General features: G+C 41.1%; 1 protein-coding gene across 1 annotated transcript in view; it reads left to right on the top strand.

The window, feature by feature from the left end:
- Nucleotides 1–7,133: 7,133 nt before the first annotated feature.
- The window catches only part of LOC120515818 (rab11 family-interacting protein 2), a 159,266-nt gene continuing 149,512 nt past the window's right edge, over nt 7,134–16,887 (top strand). Inside the window, exon 1 of the mRNA XM_039737147.1 lies at nt 7,134–7,948. Coding sequence (XP_039593081.1) covers nt 7,596–7,948 — 353 coding nt within the window. The 5' untranslated portion in view covers nt 7,134–7,595. The remainder of the gene's footprint in view (nt 7,949–16,887) is intronic.

The following is a 16,887-nucleotide window of genomic DNA, read 5'->3' as shown; positions in this document are numbered from 1 at the left end:
GTCATTTACATTACCGACTAATATTCTGTCATATATTTCTTTGAAATAAATGTTCCAAAGCCAACCTGTAGTCCGTCAGATGATAGGCTTGAGTCTGCAAAGGTGTTCTGCAAACGTGTGCTAAGTTTTTTTGTTTTTGCCTTTTCCACCAATTACACCTGAGGTGCCATAAATCTTTATGATCTCTTGTTGACTATCATATGATATACGATAGATGATTCTGGATCTCCTGAATTGTCTGACCAACAGACAGCAGCTTGTGAGGCTCAAGGGCTGTGTGGAAGAGATGGTGTTGTGTAAAACTGGGGCACCTCATGCAACTTGTCCGGTTACCCTTTCTGTTTACCATCTGCACAGCAGAGTTCCAGTACAATTCTAGTTGTTGTCATCTACAGAAGTTCTCAGATGACTCCTTTATTAAAGTTTGTATTGATAATAGAGAACAGGAGCCTGGTGGCAAACTTTGACTTATGGTAGAGGAAAAGCCATCTGCAGATCAACATTAACAAGACAAAAGAGTTTGGTGGTGGACCTCTGACATGTTAAGGACCAGTCATCATCTTAGGAGGAGTGGAGGTGGTCCAGAGATAAAAGCATCTGAGGTCTATATGAACAGCAAACTGGATTCATCTGACAACTCAAATACATTATATAAGAAAAGTCATAGCAGACTGCACTTGCTGAGGAGACTCGGGTCTTTTGATGTGTGCAAATGTTTTACCAGTCAATTGTTCCCAGTGTGTTAGTGGTATCCTGGGGAAGCAACCTGAATTTATTTTTTTGTAATTTATTGAATGTATTTAAAGCATGTAATATCTATATATATAATTCACTAAGGCAAGGCGACCATGGAAAGCACGCCGGAAGGGGCGTGGATTCACTAAGCCACCGACAAGTTAGACACCTATGGCGCACGCAGGAAGAAGCCACACCCACCAACTCCAAGACCGTTGGATACAACGACAACTCGCAGAGCCACGCCCACCAACTCAGACGCGACGACAAAGAAAAAATGGCGTCATTTACATTCGTCTGTCGTAGAGGCAACATGCAGCTCGGACCCACGCTGACTGTTAATAGAGGCATGTTTTTCGCGGAGGTGAATAGCCATATGCAGCGTGTAAAACTGTTTGCGAGGGGTATCCCATGGGATCTTTAAAACATTCCTTTACAACTGAGGTTAAAACACAATGAAGTGAACAGTCTTTAAAAAACGAGTTTTCGGTTATGATGCACGACAGCGTGCACTATAGCAAACTGTTTTACATGCTACATACAGCAATTCGCATCCACGACAAACATGCGTCTTCTTAGATGCTCCTGCACTTTGTACACACCCCCCTCCCACCGTGGTCGGGTGTCTTGGTGGATTATATATAGAAAGGCAGCCAAAACCGCACAGAGCAATGAAAAGTCTACATGAGTCACAGGCGCTTCTGGACTGTGCAAAGAAGACAACGACTCGAGTGACGAGTTGGAGGTGGGCACATGAGCAAGCAGTGCATGCTGAACGAGAAATCAGCAGACTAGCATGACAGAGGGAGCGGAGTGGATGTCCTTCTCCTCTCCTCCCGTTCCACCCTGAGCGCCGCATGGACGATTGTGTGTTAGTTTGTTCCGTGCATTGGTTAAAACCCAATGAAGGAAGCAGTCTTTAAAAACCAATAAGCCCTGTGCCTCTGTTTCATTACCGTCTCACCTGCTTCACCAATGCAGGCCCCGCAACAGGGCAGCCAACCAGGTAACCAAAGTCTTTGGGTTCAGGGGGGAGTATGGTTACAAAGCTGAAACTTAAAGGAATTGATGGAAGGGCACCACCAGGTGTAAAGCCTTTCGATTCATTTGACTCAACACAGGAAACCTCACCTGGCCTGTACACGGAGAGGATTGACAGATTGATAGCTCTTTCTCGATTCTGTGGGTGGTGGTGCATGGCAGTTCTTAGTTGGTGGAACGATTTGGCTGGTTATTTCCGAAAACGAACGAGACTCCCGCCTGCTAAATAGTTACACGACCCAACAGCGGTCGGCGTCCAAATTCTTAGACGGACAAGTGGCTTTCAGCCACGTGAGATTGAGCATTAACAGGTCTGTGATGCACTTGTATGTCCGGTACACTGAATGGATCAACGTGTGTCTACCCGGCGCGGGGAGCCGTACGTAAGCCGTTGAACCCCATTCGTGATGGAGACCGTGGCTTGCAATTGTTCCCCACGAACGAGAAATTCCCAGTACGTGCGGGTCATACGCTCGCACTGATTACGTCCCTACCCTTTGTAAACCCCATGGTCGGGTGACTTGGTGGATTATATATAAAAAAGCAGCCGGAACCGCAAAGAACAATGAAAAATCAATGTGGAAACCGACTGAGGCGGTGTTTGGAAAATTAACAGTCAACGTGACTCACAGGTGCGTGTGGACTGTACACAGACGAAAACGACTCAGGTAGGGAGTTGGGGGCAGGCACATAAGCGGGGAGTGCGTACTGAACGAGCGCCGTTCAACCCCGTCCTTCGCTTTGGAAGGAGAAGGAGCAACGGCGCTCCTCCGGTTTTCAGTCACGGACAATTGTATGTTGGTTCGTAGCGTGCATTGTTGCAATGTTACTTTTCTTGGTTGTTTATTAAATTACAGATTTTTCAAATGTTTATTTTTTCCTCTGTGCTTAAAAATCATTTAAACAGCGGCCTGATTTTGCGGCGTATGCTACGCCGCGGGTTGGCTAGTTCCATATAATCAAGTGAAACTTAGAAAATCTAAACTCAATTCAACCTCCACCCATGAGAAAGAGAGAAAGGCCAACAGCTAGAGTGAAACTTTTGAGAGTAGTGGAGAGAAAGGAGTCTTTCTCCCCAATATAAGTGCTTATTCTAAAATGTTATTGATTAGATCCTGCCAGGTTTTAACAAAGTTTTGCACAGATCCTCTAAGAGAGAATTTGATTTTTTCCCAAACTTTATATATAATACGCTACCATGGTTGTCCGTTTGTCAGTCAAGGATTTTAAATCATCTGTAACTCACAAACCACTTGACCTATTGACCTGAAATTTGGTACACATATACTACGTCATGTCTACTATCTGCTTTCGGGGTGATGATTGACCTCCAAGGTTATTCCTCTTTTTATTTTTATTTTATTTTATTGTAGAGTCAACTCTCAGCAGTGGCCGGCAGGGTGGTCGTTCGGCGCATGTGTATGGGTGCCGTTATCATCCCTAACACATTTGTCGTCCCTTCCCCTACCTCTTCATATCTTAAATCATTCTTAAGGCAGACTGAAGAATAATTAAGGAAAACGTACTAAGTAATTGCAACACAAACACTGACTTAATCAGTTGTTCTAGACGGCTGCCTAGTCGGGATGCCTGGGACGTGGAAGGACCGGGATAGCACCAATACCACCCCCAGGACATAAGAGGGCTACTACCCTGAGGTGCAGGGGAGCCACAAGATCGGAGCTGGGAGGCTCCACCCTGTTGGGGCATGTGACCACCGCCAGGGGACGTCCAAACATTCCAGGCATCATGGACTGTAGCACTTCCGCCACAACAGGAAGTGCTGCTAAGCCTGAAGACATGAAGCAACTGGAGCACATCCTGGTACTGGATAAAAGGGGCCGCCTCACTCCATTCTGAGAACTGGAGTTGGGAGGAGGAAGACGGAGCTTGCGAGAGAGGAGTGGAGGCTGCCGAAGAGAGGAAAGGACTGAGTAGTAGTGTGAGTCAGTAGAACCAGATTGTGTAAATATTGTAAATAAAGCGTGTGTTGTGGACGTCTGGTGTCTTGTCTGTCTGTGGCCGGGCTGTCTTTTACATAGTTTTAACGCAAAAAGATGCCGACGAAACAAGAGAAGAAGCGGGCTGCTAGGGTGGAGAAAAGAAGAGCTGCTCAGAAAGCAGCAAGCACATGAACCTCTGAGCAAACAAACGCTAAACATACAGAGAAAGAGTCTGAAAACTATAAGTCAAGTGTATTCACTGCACGTTATCGTGCAGTGTGCCGTTACTGGTTCCAAATAATATATAACATCAGTTACCCACTGACTTAACAGAGGTGGGTTAGCATTCTTCCAGTTGAGCAAGACAAGTCTATGTGCTAAGAGTGAAGTAAAGGCAATCACAGTTTGTTTGTCCTTCTCCACTTTAAGCCCATCATGGAGCCCACCAAACACAGCTGTTAATGGGTTAAGAGTGATTGTGACATCAAGGCCATCTGATAGGCATTTAAAGATTTTGATCTAGAATGATGTTAATCTCATGCATGCCCAAAATATGTAGCCTAGTGAGGCTGAAGCTCGATTGCAATGTTTGCAGGTTGTCTTTCTTTCTTTCTTTCTTGAGCTCCTTTATGTCTTGAGTGGTGGCCATTAGAGTGACCATTACTTTCAGTTCGGACAGATCGTTTTGGTTTTCGTGCTCCGCGGATGAAGTGGCAAGCCCAGTTAAATTCAATGCTCCCGGCTCGCAAGGAGTAAAATAACAACACAGAAGGCAAGGCCATTTTCAGTTTCAATGAATCTTCTGGAATCGATGAGCTATTGTGACCTGAATCACTTGCACATTCACTCCCACTTTCGCTCTTGGCTGGAGACGCAGCACCAGGTCCCGGTACATCTGTGTTTTTGTCTGTCTGTTCCAGGTCAGTCTCTGAAAAGCTGTACCTTGAGCTTGGACTCAACATTTTGGACAATTTTAAAATGAGATCGATGTGCTCAATAAAAAATTTTAAGTTGAATAATTGAATGCTTTGCACATACTGTATGGAGCTCGAGTGAATTCTGTGCATGGCTGCCTTGCACTCCTTTTCTGAAACCTGAATTCATATGATACAAATGTCTAAATAAAGTGATCAGAAGAGCCAGCTCAATCACAGGATTGGCTCTGTTGTGGAAAAGAGGATGAGGACTAAACTGGATGCCATCATGAATAATTCTGCCGCAGACCCCTCAGAGGGTGCTTTCTTGGAGTCCTTTGACTTACCAGGGGTGTTTAATAATTTATCTACCTGATCATCATGTATTTGTGTTACAAATCTGAACTTGTCATTGGAGCGTAAGACATGCCTTGGAATGCCACACAACCAGTTTGAGGTCATTTCATATCAAGCATTCAGGGAGACAAGATGGCAAACCCGTCTACATGTGAGTCTACAAAGACACTGACAGATTGGGAGTTGGAACATTGGGATCTGTCATTAAATTCCTTACAATGGAAGGGAATAAGCCAAAGGAAATCTATGAGAAGCTGGATGTTGTGTGTGTGGATGCACCTTCATGTTATAAGGTGAAATGCTGAGCCAAGCAATTTAAATGGGGTCAGGAGTCAATTGAAGATGAATCCCACACAGGTCATCCTGTGGAAGCATCTTCACAGTAAATGTGTCAAAAAGTGGAGGCCGTGATTATGGAAGATCATCATGTTAAGGTTAATATTATAGCCCATTAGCTAGGCAATTTAGAAAATGATAATGTCAAATACTGACACTGCACCAGAAATCATGTCACCGGGAATTCAGTCCTGAGAACTTGGACGTCTTAAAGAAAATCCCATTATCTTTCTCTCATGGATTGCAGCTGGGAATGAAATTTGGGTTCACCACCATGACCCTGAAACAATGCAAGAATCCATGCAATGGAAGTATAAGGGATTTCTGAGCCCCAAAACATTTTGTGTGCAACAGTTGGCCGGAAATGCTGTTGGAATTTATGCCACACAACTCATCCATAATAGTTGAAACCTACGCTTCCACAATGAAGTCATTGTACAAGGCAATCAAACAGAAATGTTGTGGGAAACTGTCAGTAGGCGTGATGCTGCTTCACGACAACACACCGACCTACAAATTGCCCCCCAAATATCGAAGGCTGCTATTATGGAATGTGGCTTCAAAGAGCTTAACCATCCACTGTACAGTCCAGACCTGCCCCAACCCCCCACCCCCCTAATCATTTCCTCTTTTGAAATCTGAAGAAATTACTGCATGGACAGTGCTCTCCCAGTAATAATGATATCAAGGAGGTCAACAGGATCACTTGAGGCAAAGTGGACTAAGTGTTATGAAGTCAAAGGGAATTACATTGAAAAATAATGAGGTGTGCTTCTCCATCAGATTTTATTTTCATAGTCAGGTAGGTAAATTATTAAACACACCTTGGCATAGCCTTGCATTGGGACCTAATCCAGATATTTAAAAATGTCAAAGGCATTGATAAAGTAGATCCAGCAATATTCTTTCAGTTGTAAGGGTGAATATTCGAGTATACCGGTGGAAGTTAGAGAAACCAGGAGGCATTTCTTTACACAAAGAGTTGTGAGAATAAACTACTGAGACATGGAGTTAAAACAGAAACCTGGACAACCTTTAAGAAAGATGTGGATGAGATATTGACACAGCTTGGCTATTAACTAAACAATTGGGCTTATTGGACTGAATGGTCTGCTCTCATTTGTCAAATTTCTTGTGTTCCTCCATGGTGTAATAAGAAGCGTCTCTGGAGATCTTCTGTGCCTTGCTGTTATTAAACACTTCAGCGCTTTCTCCTGACGTCCTGTCCTTCACTCCAGCAAGAAGACACAGGGAGAGAGTACAGACTCAATCTACTACAGTTATTTTCTGCATATTTATTTTATTGTATTTTTTTACTTTTTTATCTTGTACTTCGAGTCCATATCTGTGTATTTCATGTTGTGCTTTGCTATGCATTGAATTTTTTTCTTGGCTATTAAAAAAATATATATCTAATCTATAAACGTTTTTTCTACCCTGTACCTACCTGCCCTCTTATATTCCGTAAGCTTCCAGATGCTGTGGAAACCAGAGACGCGGTTGAACTTTCAATCCGATTGGCTGGAAAGCAGCCACGCAGCCAGGTACTACGGAACGCCATTTGGGTCAAACATCCTGGCTTTTTGACACGTAATGTTTAGATGTCATGTATATATTTTACATTGGTCGTATTTATGATACAGGTGGCATTTCATGAATAAAAATAACATGCGTCAATACACCGCTAACGACTGCTGTGCGGATCTTTCAATCTGAACGAGTACATTGCATTACCTTGCATATGTCTGACCCAATCGGCATTCGCGTTGCCGCCTTTTGCCGCTTGCATCCACCTGAGTGTGAGTGTCAGCACCCGGAAGTTGTCGCGATGCCGCGCTAGAGCGCAGCTGCATAGCAACGCCTTGTTGTTTGGCTGCTGAGATTGACGGCCGGGTGCCGCAGTGACGCGCGCTGATTTTTTTTTTTTTAAAAACCTTCTTTACTTGTCGCACGTGGTGTGGGGGTGACTGGTGTGACTTATACATCTCCGGGCTTAGTTAGTTCATGCAAGCTGGCACTTTCTACACTTCTTAGAATGTGTAGTTCTCTTTCCCGCGAGGCCTGCGATTCTCCATCAGGCTGGGGCGGTGCACACTGCGGGTGAGGTGGTTCCACGGCGCCGTGAGTAAATACTACCATGCGACTGGCCGGAAGGCGACTCCAGCGCTGAACGGTGACTTTGAGAAGTAAAAGGGTGTAAGGGCTGCGGCCCGCTTGTCAGATTGCTGCTGCTGCTGCTGCTGCTGAAGACGCCGAAGACGACCCAGCCATGCTGCTTGCAGAGCAGGCGCAAAAGTGGTTCCCCACTCACGTTCAGGTGACAGTCCTTCAAGCCAGAGAGCTGCACGCCAAAGGCAAGAATGGCACCAATGACACTTACACCATCATTCAGTTGGGCAAAGAGAAATACTCCACATCGGTGGCTGAGAAGACTTTGAACCCGGTATGGAAAGAAGAGGCGTCCTTTGAGCTGCCGGGTCTGCTGCTGGAGGGCAACCCAGAAAAATACGTCCTGCTCCTCGTAGTGATGCACAGGTCTCTGGTGGGGCTGGACAAGTTCCTCGGCCAGGTGTCAATTAACCTGAACGAAATCTTTGAAAACAAAGAAAGACGGAAGACAGAGTAAGTTGTTCAGTTATAATTTTGCCCTTGTCCCATTTTAGCGATGGATAATAATAATAATAATAATAAAAGCTCACCTCCCTCATCCCACAGCTGCACAGTGATTTTTGAGAAATGGCCATTATTATGTTTAGTGTGAAGCTACAATCCCTATAGCCTTATTTTACTATTAAATTGTTACTGTATATAGCTCCTTTCACACTTGGCACCATCACAAGACACGCCGAAGGGCACACATGATTGCAACAGAGTGACAACCTCATTGAGTGCAAATAAAACCAAACTATACCCAGAAACTAGAATGCAGTATTGACTTAAAAAAAGACAAGGTTAGTGAAAATACAAAACAAAAAAAAAAACCTGACTTTTAAGAACAGAAAATACCAGTTTGGATAGAAAGGACCCAGTTTGACAGTGAAACTGTATTCCATTTTACTCAGTAATTCAGGGAGGAAACAGTAAGCAGGTTGTGATGGAGCCCCGATTTAAATGTTATGTTTGATGGTTTCATAGGGAAGCAGCTACAAAACCACACAAACACTTGCTTTGAGTTTTGTACTGAGCCTGTGGATCCTGGAGGAAGCTGGATCAGATTTGTCACCTAGGTGTTAACCCGATACACCACTTGCATGGATATTCCCCAGTTTCGTAACACTCTTTTAATTAGTTTTCACATTAAAATGTTTAATAACGGTCAGTCTGTTAACTTTTACTTAAACCTATTTTTTAAATTACAAACATTTATTTTGTCTTTCTGTCTCACCTAGATAATGTGTTTATGTTGATGTCAGAGGGAACTGCTGAATAAGCTGATGTTTACCTGGACCACCAAAAAGTTAGAACTGCATATTTCTGTAAACACTTAAGATAATAATAATAATAATTTATAACATTTATATAGCGCTTTTCTCAGTACTCAAAGCGCTATCCGCTAAGGGAGGAACCGGGAAGTGAACCCACAATCTTATTAGTAAAAATATAAAAATGATATATGCCCAATCCAGAGATTGTTCCTACCTTGTGTCCTGTGCTTGCTGGGATAGGTTTCAGCTTCCCTCCGACCCTAATTAAGTTTATTGGAAAACTGTATCCAAAATACACCAATAATTAAATTGTTTTCTGATTTTCTGAAGTCATTTATTCCATTACATGATCATGTGGAGTTTGAGCCCACAACCTTCAATAGGTTGCCAGTCCATTGCAGGGCACAATCAGTTACAGTCTTTTTTTTTATTGATTTCATTAAAAGAAAGTAAAATTCCAAGACACTGAGGCTCTTGATATACCCACATAGAGAAAATGTGCAAAAGATGCATAGATAGCATTAATTATTATTTTTTTTTATTACAAAAGAGACATAGAAGCGCTACAGAATGTCCAGGGAAAAGTGACTAGGATTATTCCAGGACTAAAACATATGAACTATGAAGAGAGACACCGAAGGAGTTCAAGCAAATGGAAATTAATAGGTGACATGACCGAAGTGTTTAAAATTCTGAAAGGAATAAGTACGATTGATACTTTAAAATATATTTTTCAACAAGAGCACAGAGACACGATTGGAAACTTATTAAGGACAGATTTCACACAAATGTTAGAAAGCTTTACTTCATGAAAAGAACCGTAGACACATGGAATAAATGAACAAGAAATGGGGTGGAGAGCTACTAGGCTGAGACCAGGATGGAGGAGAGGTATGAGCTGTGAGGAGAAACTGAAGGAGTCAGACCTTTTCAGTTTAAGCAGTCAGAGATTAAGAGATGACACGACTGAAGTGTTTAAAATTATGAAGGGAATTTAGTACAGCAGATCCTTGTAGTTACTTTCAAATAAGTTGTTCAACAAGAACACTTTGGATTTGGTTGGGAATTTGTTAAGGGCAGATTTTACACAAAGGGGATTTTCACACACAGAATCATCGACACCAAGTAGTGCGGTGGTAAGTAGGACATTAAGAACCTTCAGATCTCATATTGATGTTATTTTAGTCAATCCAGGTAAACGGGATGGATGAGCTGGTTGGGCTGAATAGCCTGTTCTCGACCAAATTGTTCTAATGAGGCCATATTCTTGAGCCTGCGCCGCTAAACGCTGTAGAACCATGTTACTCTTGCAGAATACTGCAGTATTGTAATATGGTTATCCTGCTCTAGCCATAGTAACATAATAGTGCAATAAGTGTAATACATATTACTAGTATGTATTTTAAAACATTAATCCATGTCCAATAATTCATTTTAGACAAAGTAAAAAATGCTGTTGTTTTTATTATGAGTAATAAAAGTTTTATCTTCTATAAAGTTAGTTAACATGGCCTGTTAACAAATACTGTAACTTTTTTAAATGTACAAGTGCCGTTTCACCATAGCGTTGTTTCTCTGACTCATTTAACATACTGAGAAGTCAGAAATGCATGTGACTTGAGTGTGATGCTGCCAGGATTTATTTTTTTTTCAGTAGCTTCAGTGCTTTGTCACAAGACTAACTTTTGTCAGTCTTTTAAAATTGTTCCCCTTGGTTATTTTTGCAGAATCTTACAATCCATCTTACTGAATTTAAGCATTGTGTCATAACTCTCAATCCATTTCATGCTGTAAACAATTAATGAAAATGCATTGATTTATATTTTTCTTTATCTAATTTTTTCTTCAGTATGGGGGGGGGGGGGTTTGGGGGAACTGGAATATGTATATGGACTTTAATGAAAGCCACCTTCTCTACAGTGGTATGCTTTTGACTGTGGCAATTATTCTTCAACAGTTTGGGTTTGCAGAGAATCTCCAGTACTTTTAAATGTGAACAGCTTTCTCAGCACTGCTAATTTCTTTGAGTAAAATATAATTTTTCATATAGTGGCTTTTTTTTTGGCTTAAAATGTTTCTAATGCTGATGGTATGCCTTAGTAACTTAGGTATATAAGAAAAAAAAACTTTCTTGGGCATCACTGCTGACCACAGTTTGTGCCAGTCCTGTGGAGTAGCTGATAAAAAGAATAATTCTTCTCTAAGTGCAATTGGGTGGACTCTCCAATATAGGGTTGTTAAAAGTATCAAAATATTGATGAGCATCGATTGTAACATTTAAAAAAATGTTTCAATACCCATTTTTCATGGTATTGATTCTAAGTACTGCATTATGAATGCACCTCGTGTTCATTCTTGCTTTTAACAGTTGAGTCTCGTAGGCTTCCAGTGGGCTTGGCTGGAGTTGCAGCCCCATTTCTTATAGAATCTAATTTCTAAATTACAGAAGCATTAATCATTATGAACCTGTAAAGTGTAGGGCCGTGACGTTTGTTATCTTTGTACAGGTTAAAATATTTTTTTGTAGTCCGCTAAATGTTTAATGTTTTAAAACATGGCTGTGCAGTTATTTTTGCTTGCAGGACGGTGTTATTCTGCACTTTTAATTAATTTGTGGCAACACTATGTCACTCCCTTGATTTTTAAACTCTATGCCCCAAATTGTGGTGTCTTAGTGCCTGACTTTATTTTATTGTTTGCAATTTAGTAATTCTGTTTCATCACATTTAATTTATAATGTAAGGCACTTTATCTTTTCATTGCTAAGTTTCATAAACTGTGACGCTACTCCTCCTTTTGCTAATCTAGTGTATAGCAAAAATGGAACTGCAGGATGGTGACTGAAGTGAGTGTGAATGCCTTTGATCAACTAGTTTCTCAGTGTGATACTACTTCTCTGCTGTGTGTAAGTGTGTGTTTGTGTTTCATTCACAGATTTTTTTTTTTTTGCGCCCCATCATATTTCCTTACGAGTCTCCCACAATAACTTGATGAGAAAGTCTAGGTGTATTTTTGTTAATGGAGGTACAGTATAAGCAGAACATTACGTTTGTATTAATGTTTCAGTTGTACGAGATTTGCCAAATCAGATTGCGTGCAACCAACCTTTTATTGGACATTATGTATTTTCCCCATTGTCTTACTATATATATTCTTTGTGTTTTTATTGGTGCTACAAAGTATACTTTAAATGCAATAACATGAATAACTGTGTCTTGAATATAGAATTGTGACTTTACTTTGCAAAAAGTCTAGCCTAGGTACATTAGAAGTTTGAGAAATGACAACAGACAATTCTGTCCATCATGAAGGTTTGGTTAGCTAATAGCTACGTTGTCCCAATATATCATCCTAATACTCTTTAAACGTTGTCACGGTTTTTCCTTCTACTATGCGGCACTGTAGTTTGTTTGAGATTCCTTCTACTCATTCTGTTAAGAACCTTGTTTATGTGTTTATGTTTAATCAAAGAGTTCTGCTGGTGTGACGAGGACGGATAGGATGAAGAATGAGGACATTAAAGGGTCAGCTCATGTTGGACGGCTTGGAGACAAAGTTAGATAGGCGAGATTGCGTTGTGTTGGACAGAGGAGAGATGCTGGGTATATTGGGAGAAGGATGTTAACGATAGAGCTGCCAGGCAAGAGGAATGCATAAGAGAAGGTTTATGGATGTGGTGAGAGAAGACATGAAGATGATGAGTGTGACAGAGCAAGATGCAGAGGGTGGGAAGTGATGGAACAAGATGATCCTTTGTGATAACCCCCAACGGGAGCAACTGAAAGAAGAAGAAGTAGTTCTGCTGGATCAATTTCTGTCAATAGCGTTTGAGTTATGAAGCCCTGGAGTAGCCTTCTCTGCTTGGGACTAAATAGGGTTGATTCTATGAGTTCAAACAGTTTGTTACTGAGATGCACTTGGTTGCTCTTATCTGCCCAGATTCCTTTGCTGCTCGTTGTTTTGATCAGAACTGATGTACTGGCAAGCACTGCTGCCTCACAGGTAAAGGGTCCCAAGTTCATATTCCACACCAGTTGTTTTCCAGGTGATGTTTACACATTCACCTTGTGTCAATGTGTTTTTTTTTTTTTTCTTCACATGCTGAAGGACATGGTAGTTATTGTGAATTGGTCATTTCAGATTGGCTGTATGAGGGTTTGGACATCACTGCAGCCATGCTCACATTAGCATCGTACATTTATTAGAACACTCTAGATGAGAACAGGCCATTCAGCCCAACAAAGCTTGCCAGTCCTATCCACTTATTTCTTTCAAACAAACATCAAGTTGAGTTTTGAAAATCCTCCTGTCTACCACACTACTTGGTCACTTATTCTGTGTCTGTCATTGTTTGTGTGAAGAAAAACTTCATAATGTTTGTGCAAAATTTCCCCTTAACACGTTTCCAACTGTGTTTACGTGTTCTTGATGAACTCATTTTAAAGTCACCGTCTCTATCCACTGCACTAATTCCCTTCATGATTTTAAACACTTCAGTCAGGTCTCCTCTTAATCTCCTTTTCCTTAAACTGTAAAGGCTCAGATCTTTTAATCTTTCCTCATAACTCATCCCTTGTAGCCCTTGAATCAGCCTAGTCGCTCTTCTCTGGACTTTTTCTTGTGCTGCTGTGTCCTTTTTGTAGCCTGGAGACTAAAACTGCACTCAGGACTCCAGATGAGGCCTCACCAGTGTGTTATAAAGCTTGAGCAGAACCTCCTGTGACTTGTATTCCAGACATCAGGGCGCAATATAACCTGACATTTTGGGAAGTGATGTCTAAGAAAAGTTGTTCAAATTGTCTTAGATCCCACATACTCCAATAACACAAAATCAGGAGTCTTGACCTCCCCCCAACCCTTTCAGATAATTTTAGTCTGAATAGCATTGCTTAAGTATTTGTTTTCCAGTAATGAAAATTAAATGATCTATTTTAATACATTTTTGTTTATTTTGGTGTCATGTTGATTGGAGAGGCAAGTATAAATTTTACTACGCATGTGACAGTATTGCTACTACGTAATGAGTGGTCCCTGCAATTGTTTGGCCAAGGTTGGGTCCTGCTTTTTTTGCCTGATGCAGCCAGAATAGACTTTTACCCCCCAACATACCCAGCTACTCTAAATTAGATGGTATATGAGAATGTTAATGTCTTGTTTTGTCTCCACACATACCAAACCAGTTTTTAGTGTGTCGTTTTTTGTTTACTTTGACAAAAAATTAGTTAACATGCAACAATTATGTGTTAAAAAATGAGTTCCTTTATTGCTTCTCTATCCATTCAAAAGGTAAAGTTGAGTCAATTGCTGCTAATCAAGTCTGCCACCACTAATTTATGTAACATTTAAGTGTTTGATTAAAACTTTACACTATGGGTGCTAAACAAATGATCTGTTAAGATCTATTTAGGGATGCCAATTTGAGCAATGACTGTGGATTTGAAGAACTGGCACGCTTGTGCTATTCTCCTGACCTAGCCCTGTGTGACTATCACTTCTTGTTCAGTCCAAAGGCCTGTCTCACCGGGATGCACTGTGCCCATATTGAAGACATTGAGTTACTGAAGACAGAGACAATGTTTTATTGGAGTTGTACAGAAAACATCATGAATGATACAACAAGGACATTTGCACAGTGAATTGAAAAACTGTCTTTTTTGGTTTTACTGGCTTTCCTTTTATCAGGTCTGGGACAAAATGTTTTCATCATTTCTAGTATTGCCCATCTAATCTATTGTCTGGCCTGGGTTTATCATTTGAATACTGAATTGTCACAGGGCAAGAGGTCTTCCAAATTGTGATTTACCTGTACTGCTTTGCCACACAGAAACAGCCATTATTTTGTATTACTCTTCTCATATGAGGAATGGCTCATTCAAAAAAAAATTAAAGTCTAAAGGCTTCTGCAGAGTTAGAAATTCTCTTATGTTCTGCTTTGCTGAAAGGACAGAAAGTGGCTATCAGTTGTGTATTTTTTTTATGGTTAAGTGGCCTTAGTGAAAGTTATCTGTGGGTTCTTAAGCAGAATCGTTCATTATTTATGTGATCTAATCTCCACTCCATTGCAAATGTGTCACCCGGAGTGGACCAAGTTCTTCCTGGAAAAGCAAACAGTTAAAATAGTTGGGCAAATGGCTGCATCCCAGTGTATCAGTAGATTATGGTGAATATAAATGAAGGGCAACATGATTCTTTGAAAAAGGAACATATAATGACTGCATAGCATGTCTTTGTTTCTCTCAGTTGAAGCCTGCTCCAGGTGACCCTTGCATCGTCACATTGCTGGTATGTTTTGTTGAAATCCCATTTGAAGGTTGGTGTCTGATTTGAATGCAGGCATGATCCAAAAATTTGTGTCTGAGCAGAAAAGGAAGAGAAAAGTTAAATTTCCGGAATCGGATCCATCCTCTTGCTGTGTTCTCAGTAGTTTTGGAGTAGGGGCAGAGTCGGGATTATTGATGCAATGTAACATTGCTATGTTATATTGGGCTGGCTGTCTGTCTTACATACTGACAATAGGTGGGATTAAGCAAGTTAATATGCAGTATTTTTATTATTTGTGTATTATTGTGATATTTCCCTCTACTTACTCTTTATCTGTTTTCTTCAGGGGTAAGTCTACTCCTCAAGTTCGTTGCCAGGTTGGTCTACTGTCGCACCTTAAGATTAACACACACATACATAGATATACGCATACACACAGACCCTAACCACAAACATACCGTTTTGAAGACGTATACACACACGCACATTTTTTCCTAGCATGTTAACCCACACAAGCACATTATGAATAACAGTCTGCTTTCCCTAATACTCCAAGAGACTTCCTTATCATAAGCACGAACAACGTGCAATGTCTTGGCTATATCTCGGACCCTAATATTACCTTTGGTCTCCAAGAATATATTCAAACATACAAAGGCTCAACATCCCTGGCTATAGGAACATTTATCAACCAGTGAATGTCTTACTTTAACACACTGTTCATTACTGGACAGAGCTGTTCATCCGCAGCTCAATAAACCTTGCACCTGGGACCATATGGCACTTCCTAACTTCTCCGGGTGCTCTAAGAAACTTACCTTATTATCTCAATCACTCTAGATATGAAGACAAATATAGAAAATTAAAAGCAACATGGTACTTTATTAAAGAGCAATAATAGAGAAAAGCAAAAAAGAAAATGTGGATAGCAAAATCTGGACATATATAGTCTTTAGACAAAGCTTGTGAAAAGTTAAAGATGTCAAAGATGAATTTCCCAAGGCGGCGTTGATCTAGCAATTGAAGTTGTTCATGAGATGCTTAGCTGATAATCAGATGGAAAAGGCCACATGTTACTGGCGCCCCTTACAAATGTCGCTGTTTTGTTATAGCTGTTTTCCTCTTCTTCTTCTGCTGTCTGCGCGTGGAGGTGTGTCTGTCTGGCTGGCTGGCCCGCCCAGAAGTGCGAGGCTACGGCATGAAGCTCAAAGAAAGTGACTCTGTCGCCAAAGTGAAATCGTCGCTGCTAATACACAAGCGAGGTGAGCACATTGGCAAAATGAAACCTCCAAGGAGAGAGAAACTCACTTAGCCGATGACAGACAATAGAGTCAAGCACATCGGCAAAACAAAATTTATGAGGAGCCAGTAATGCACAACCAATGTGATTGATTGAAGTGCCAGAATCATTGGTTTCTAGGAGCCCGGGCTTTTTACAGCACAGGCTTACACAGCTGATTTATTATAAATTTCTATGCGTGGGTTTTGCAACACGTGATTATGACATACTCTGATTGGCTGACTGTCAATATGATGGGTGAATTTGCTCAAACTCTTTCATCTGTTAGAGTAGTCAGTTTCCCAAGCAGTAAAGTTTTTAATGTTTTAACAGTCTCCTGTTGTAAAACAGTTTAGTCCTGGTGCCCTTCCCTTCCCAGGTGATAAAATTATCAATACAGCTTGAGGCATCACCTGAATTCCTGCTCAGTCCAAACAGATCATTCATGTGGCTGACACTGGTACAGTTCAGGAAGACAGATTTCCTTTATGTTAAACTGCCCATGCAAGAGTCCTGTACTTGCGTTCATCTGTTGTTTTGTCTTATATAAGGAAAACATATAGACCAAAATTTACAGATTTTTGCACACCACAACA

Source organism: Polypterus senegalus, chromosome 1 (assembly GCF_016835505.1).
Source record: "Polypterus senegalus isolate Bchr_013 chromosome 1, ASM1683550v1, whole genome shotgun sequence".
Lineage (NCBI taxonomy): Eukaryota > Metazoa > Chordata > Cladistia > Polypteriformes > Polypteridae > Polypterus > Polypterus senegalus.
Note: the sequence above shows the minus strand (reverse complement) of the source record. Positions and strands in the feature narration are given on the sequence as shown.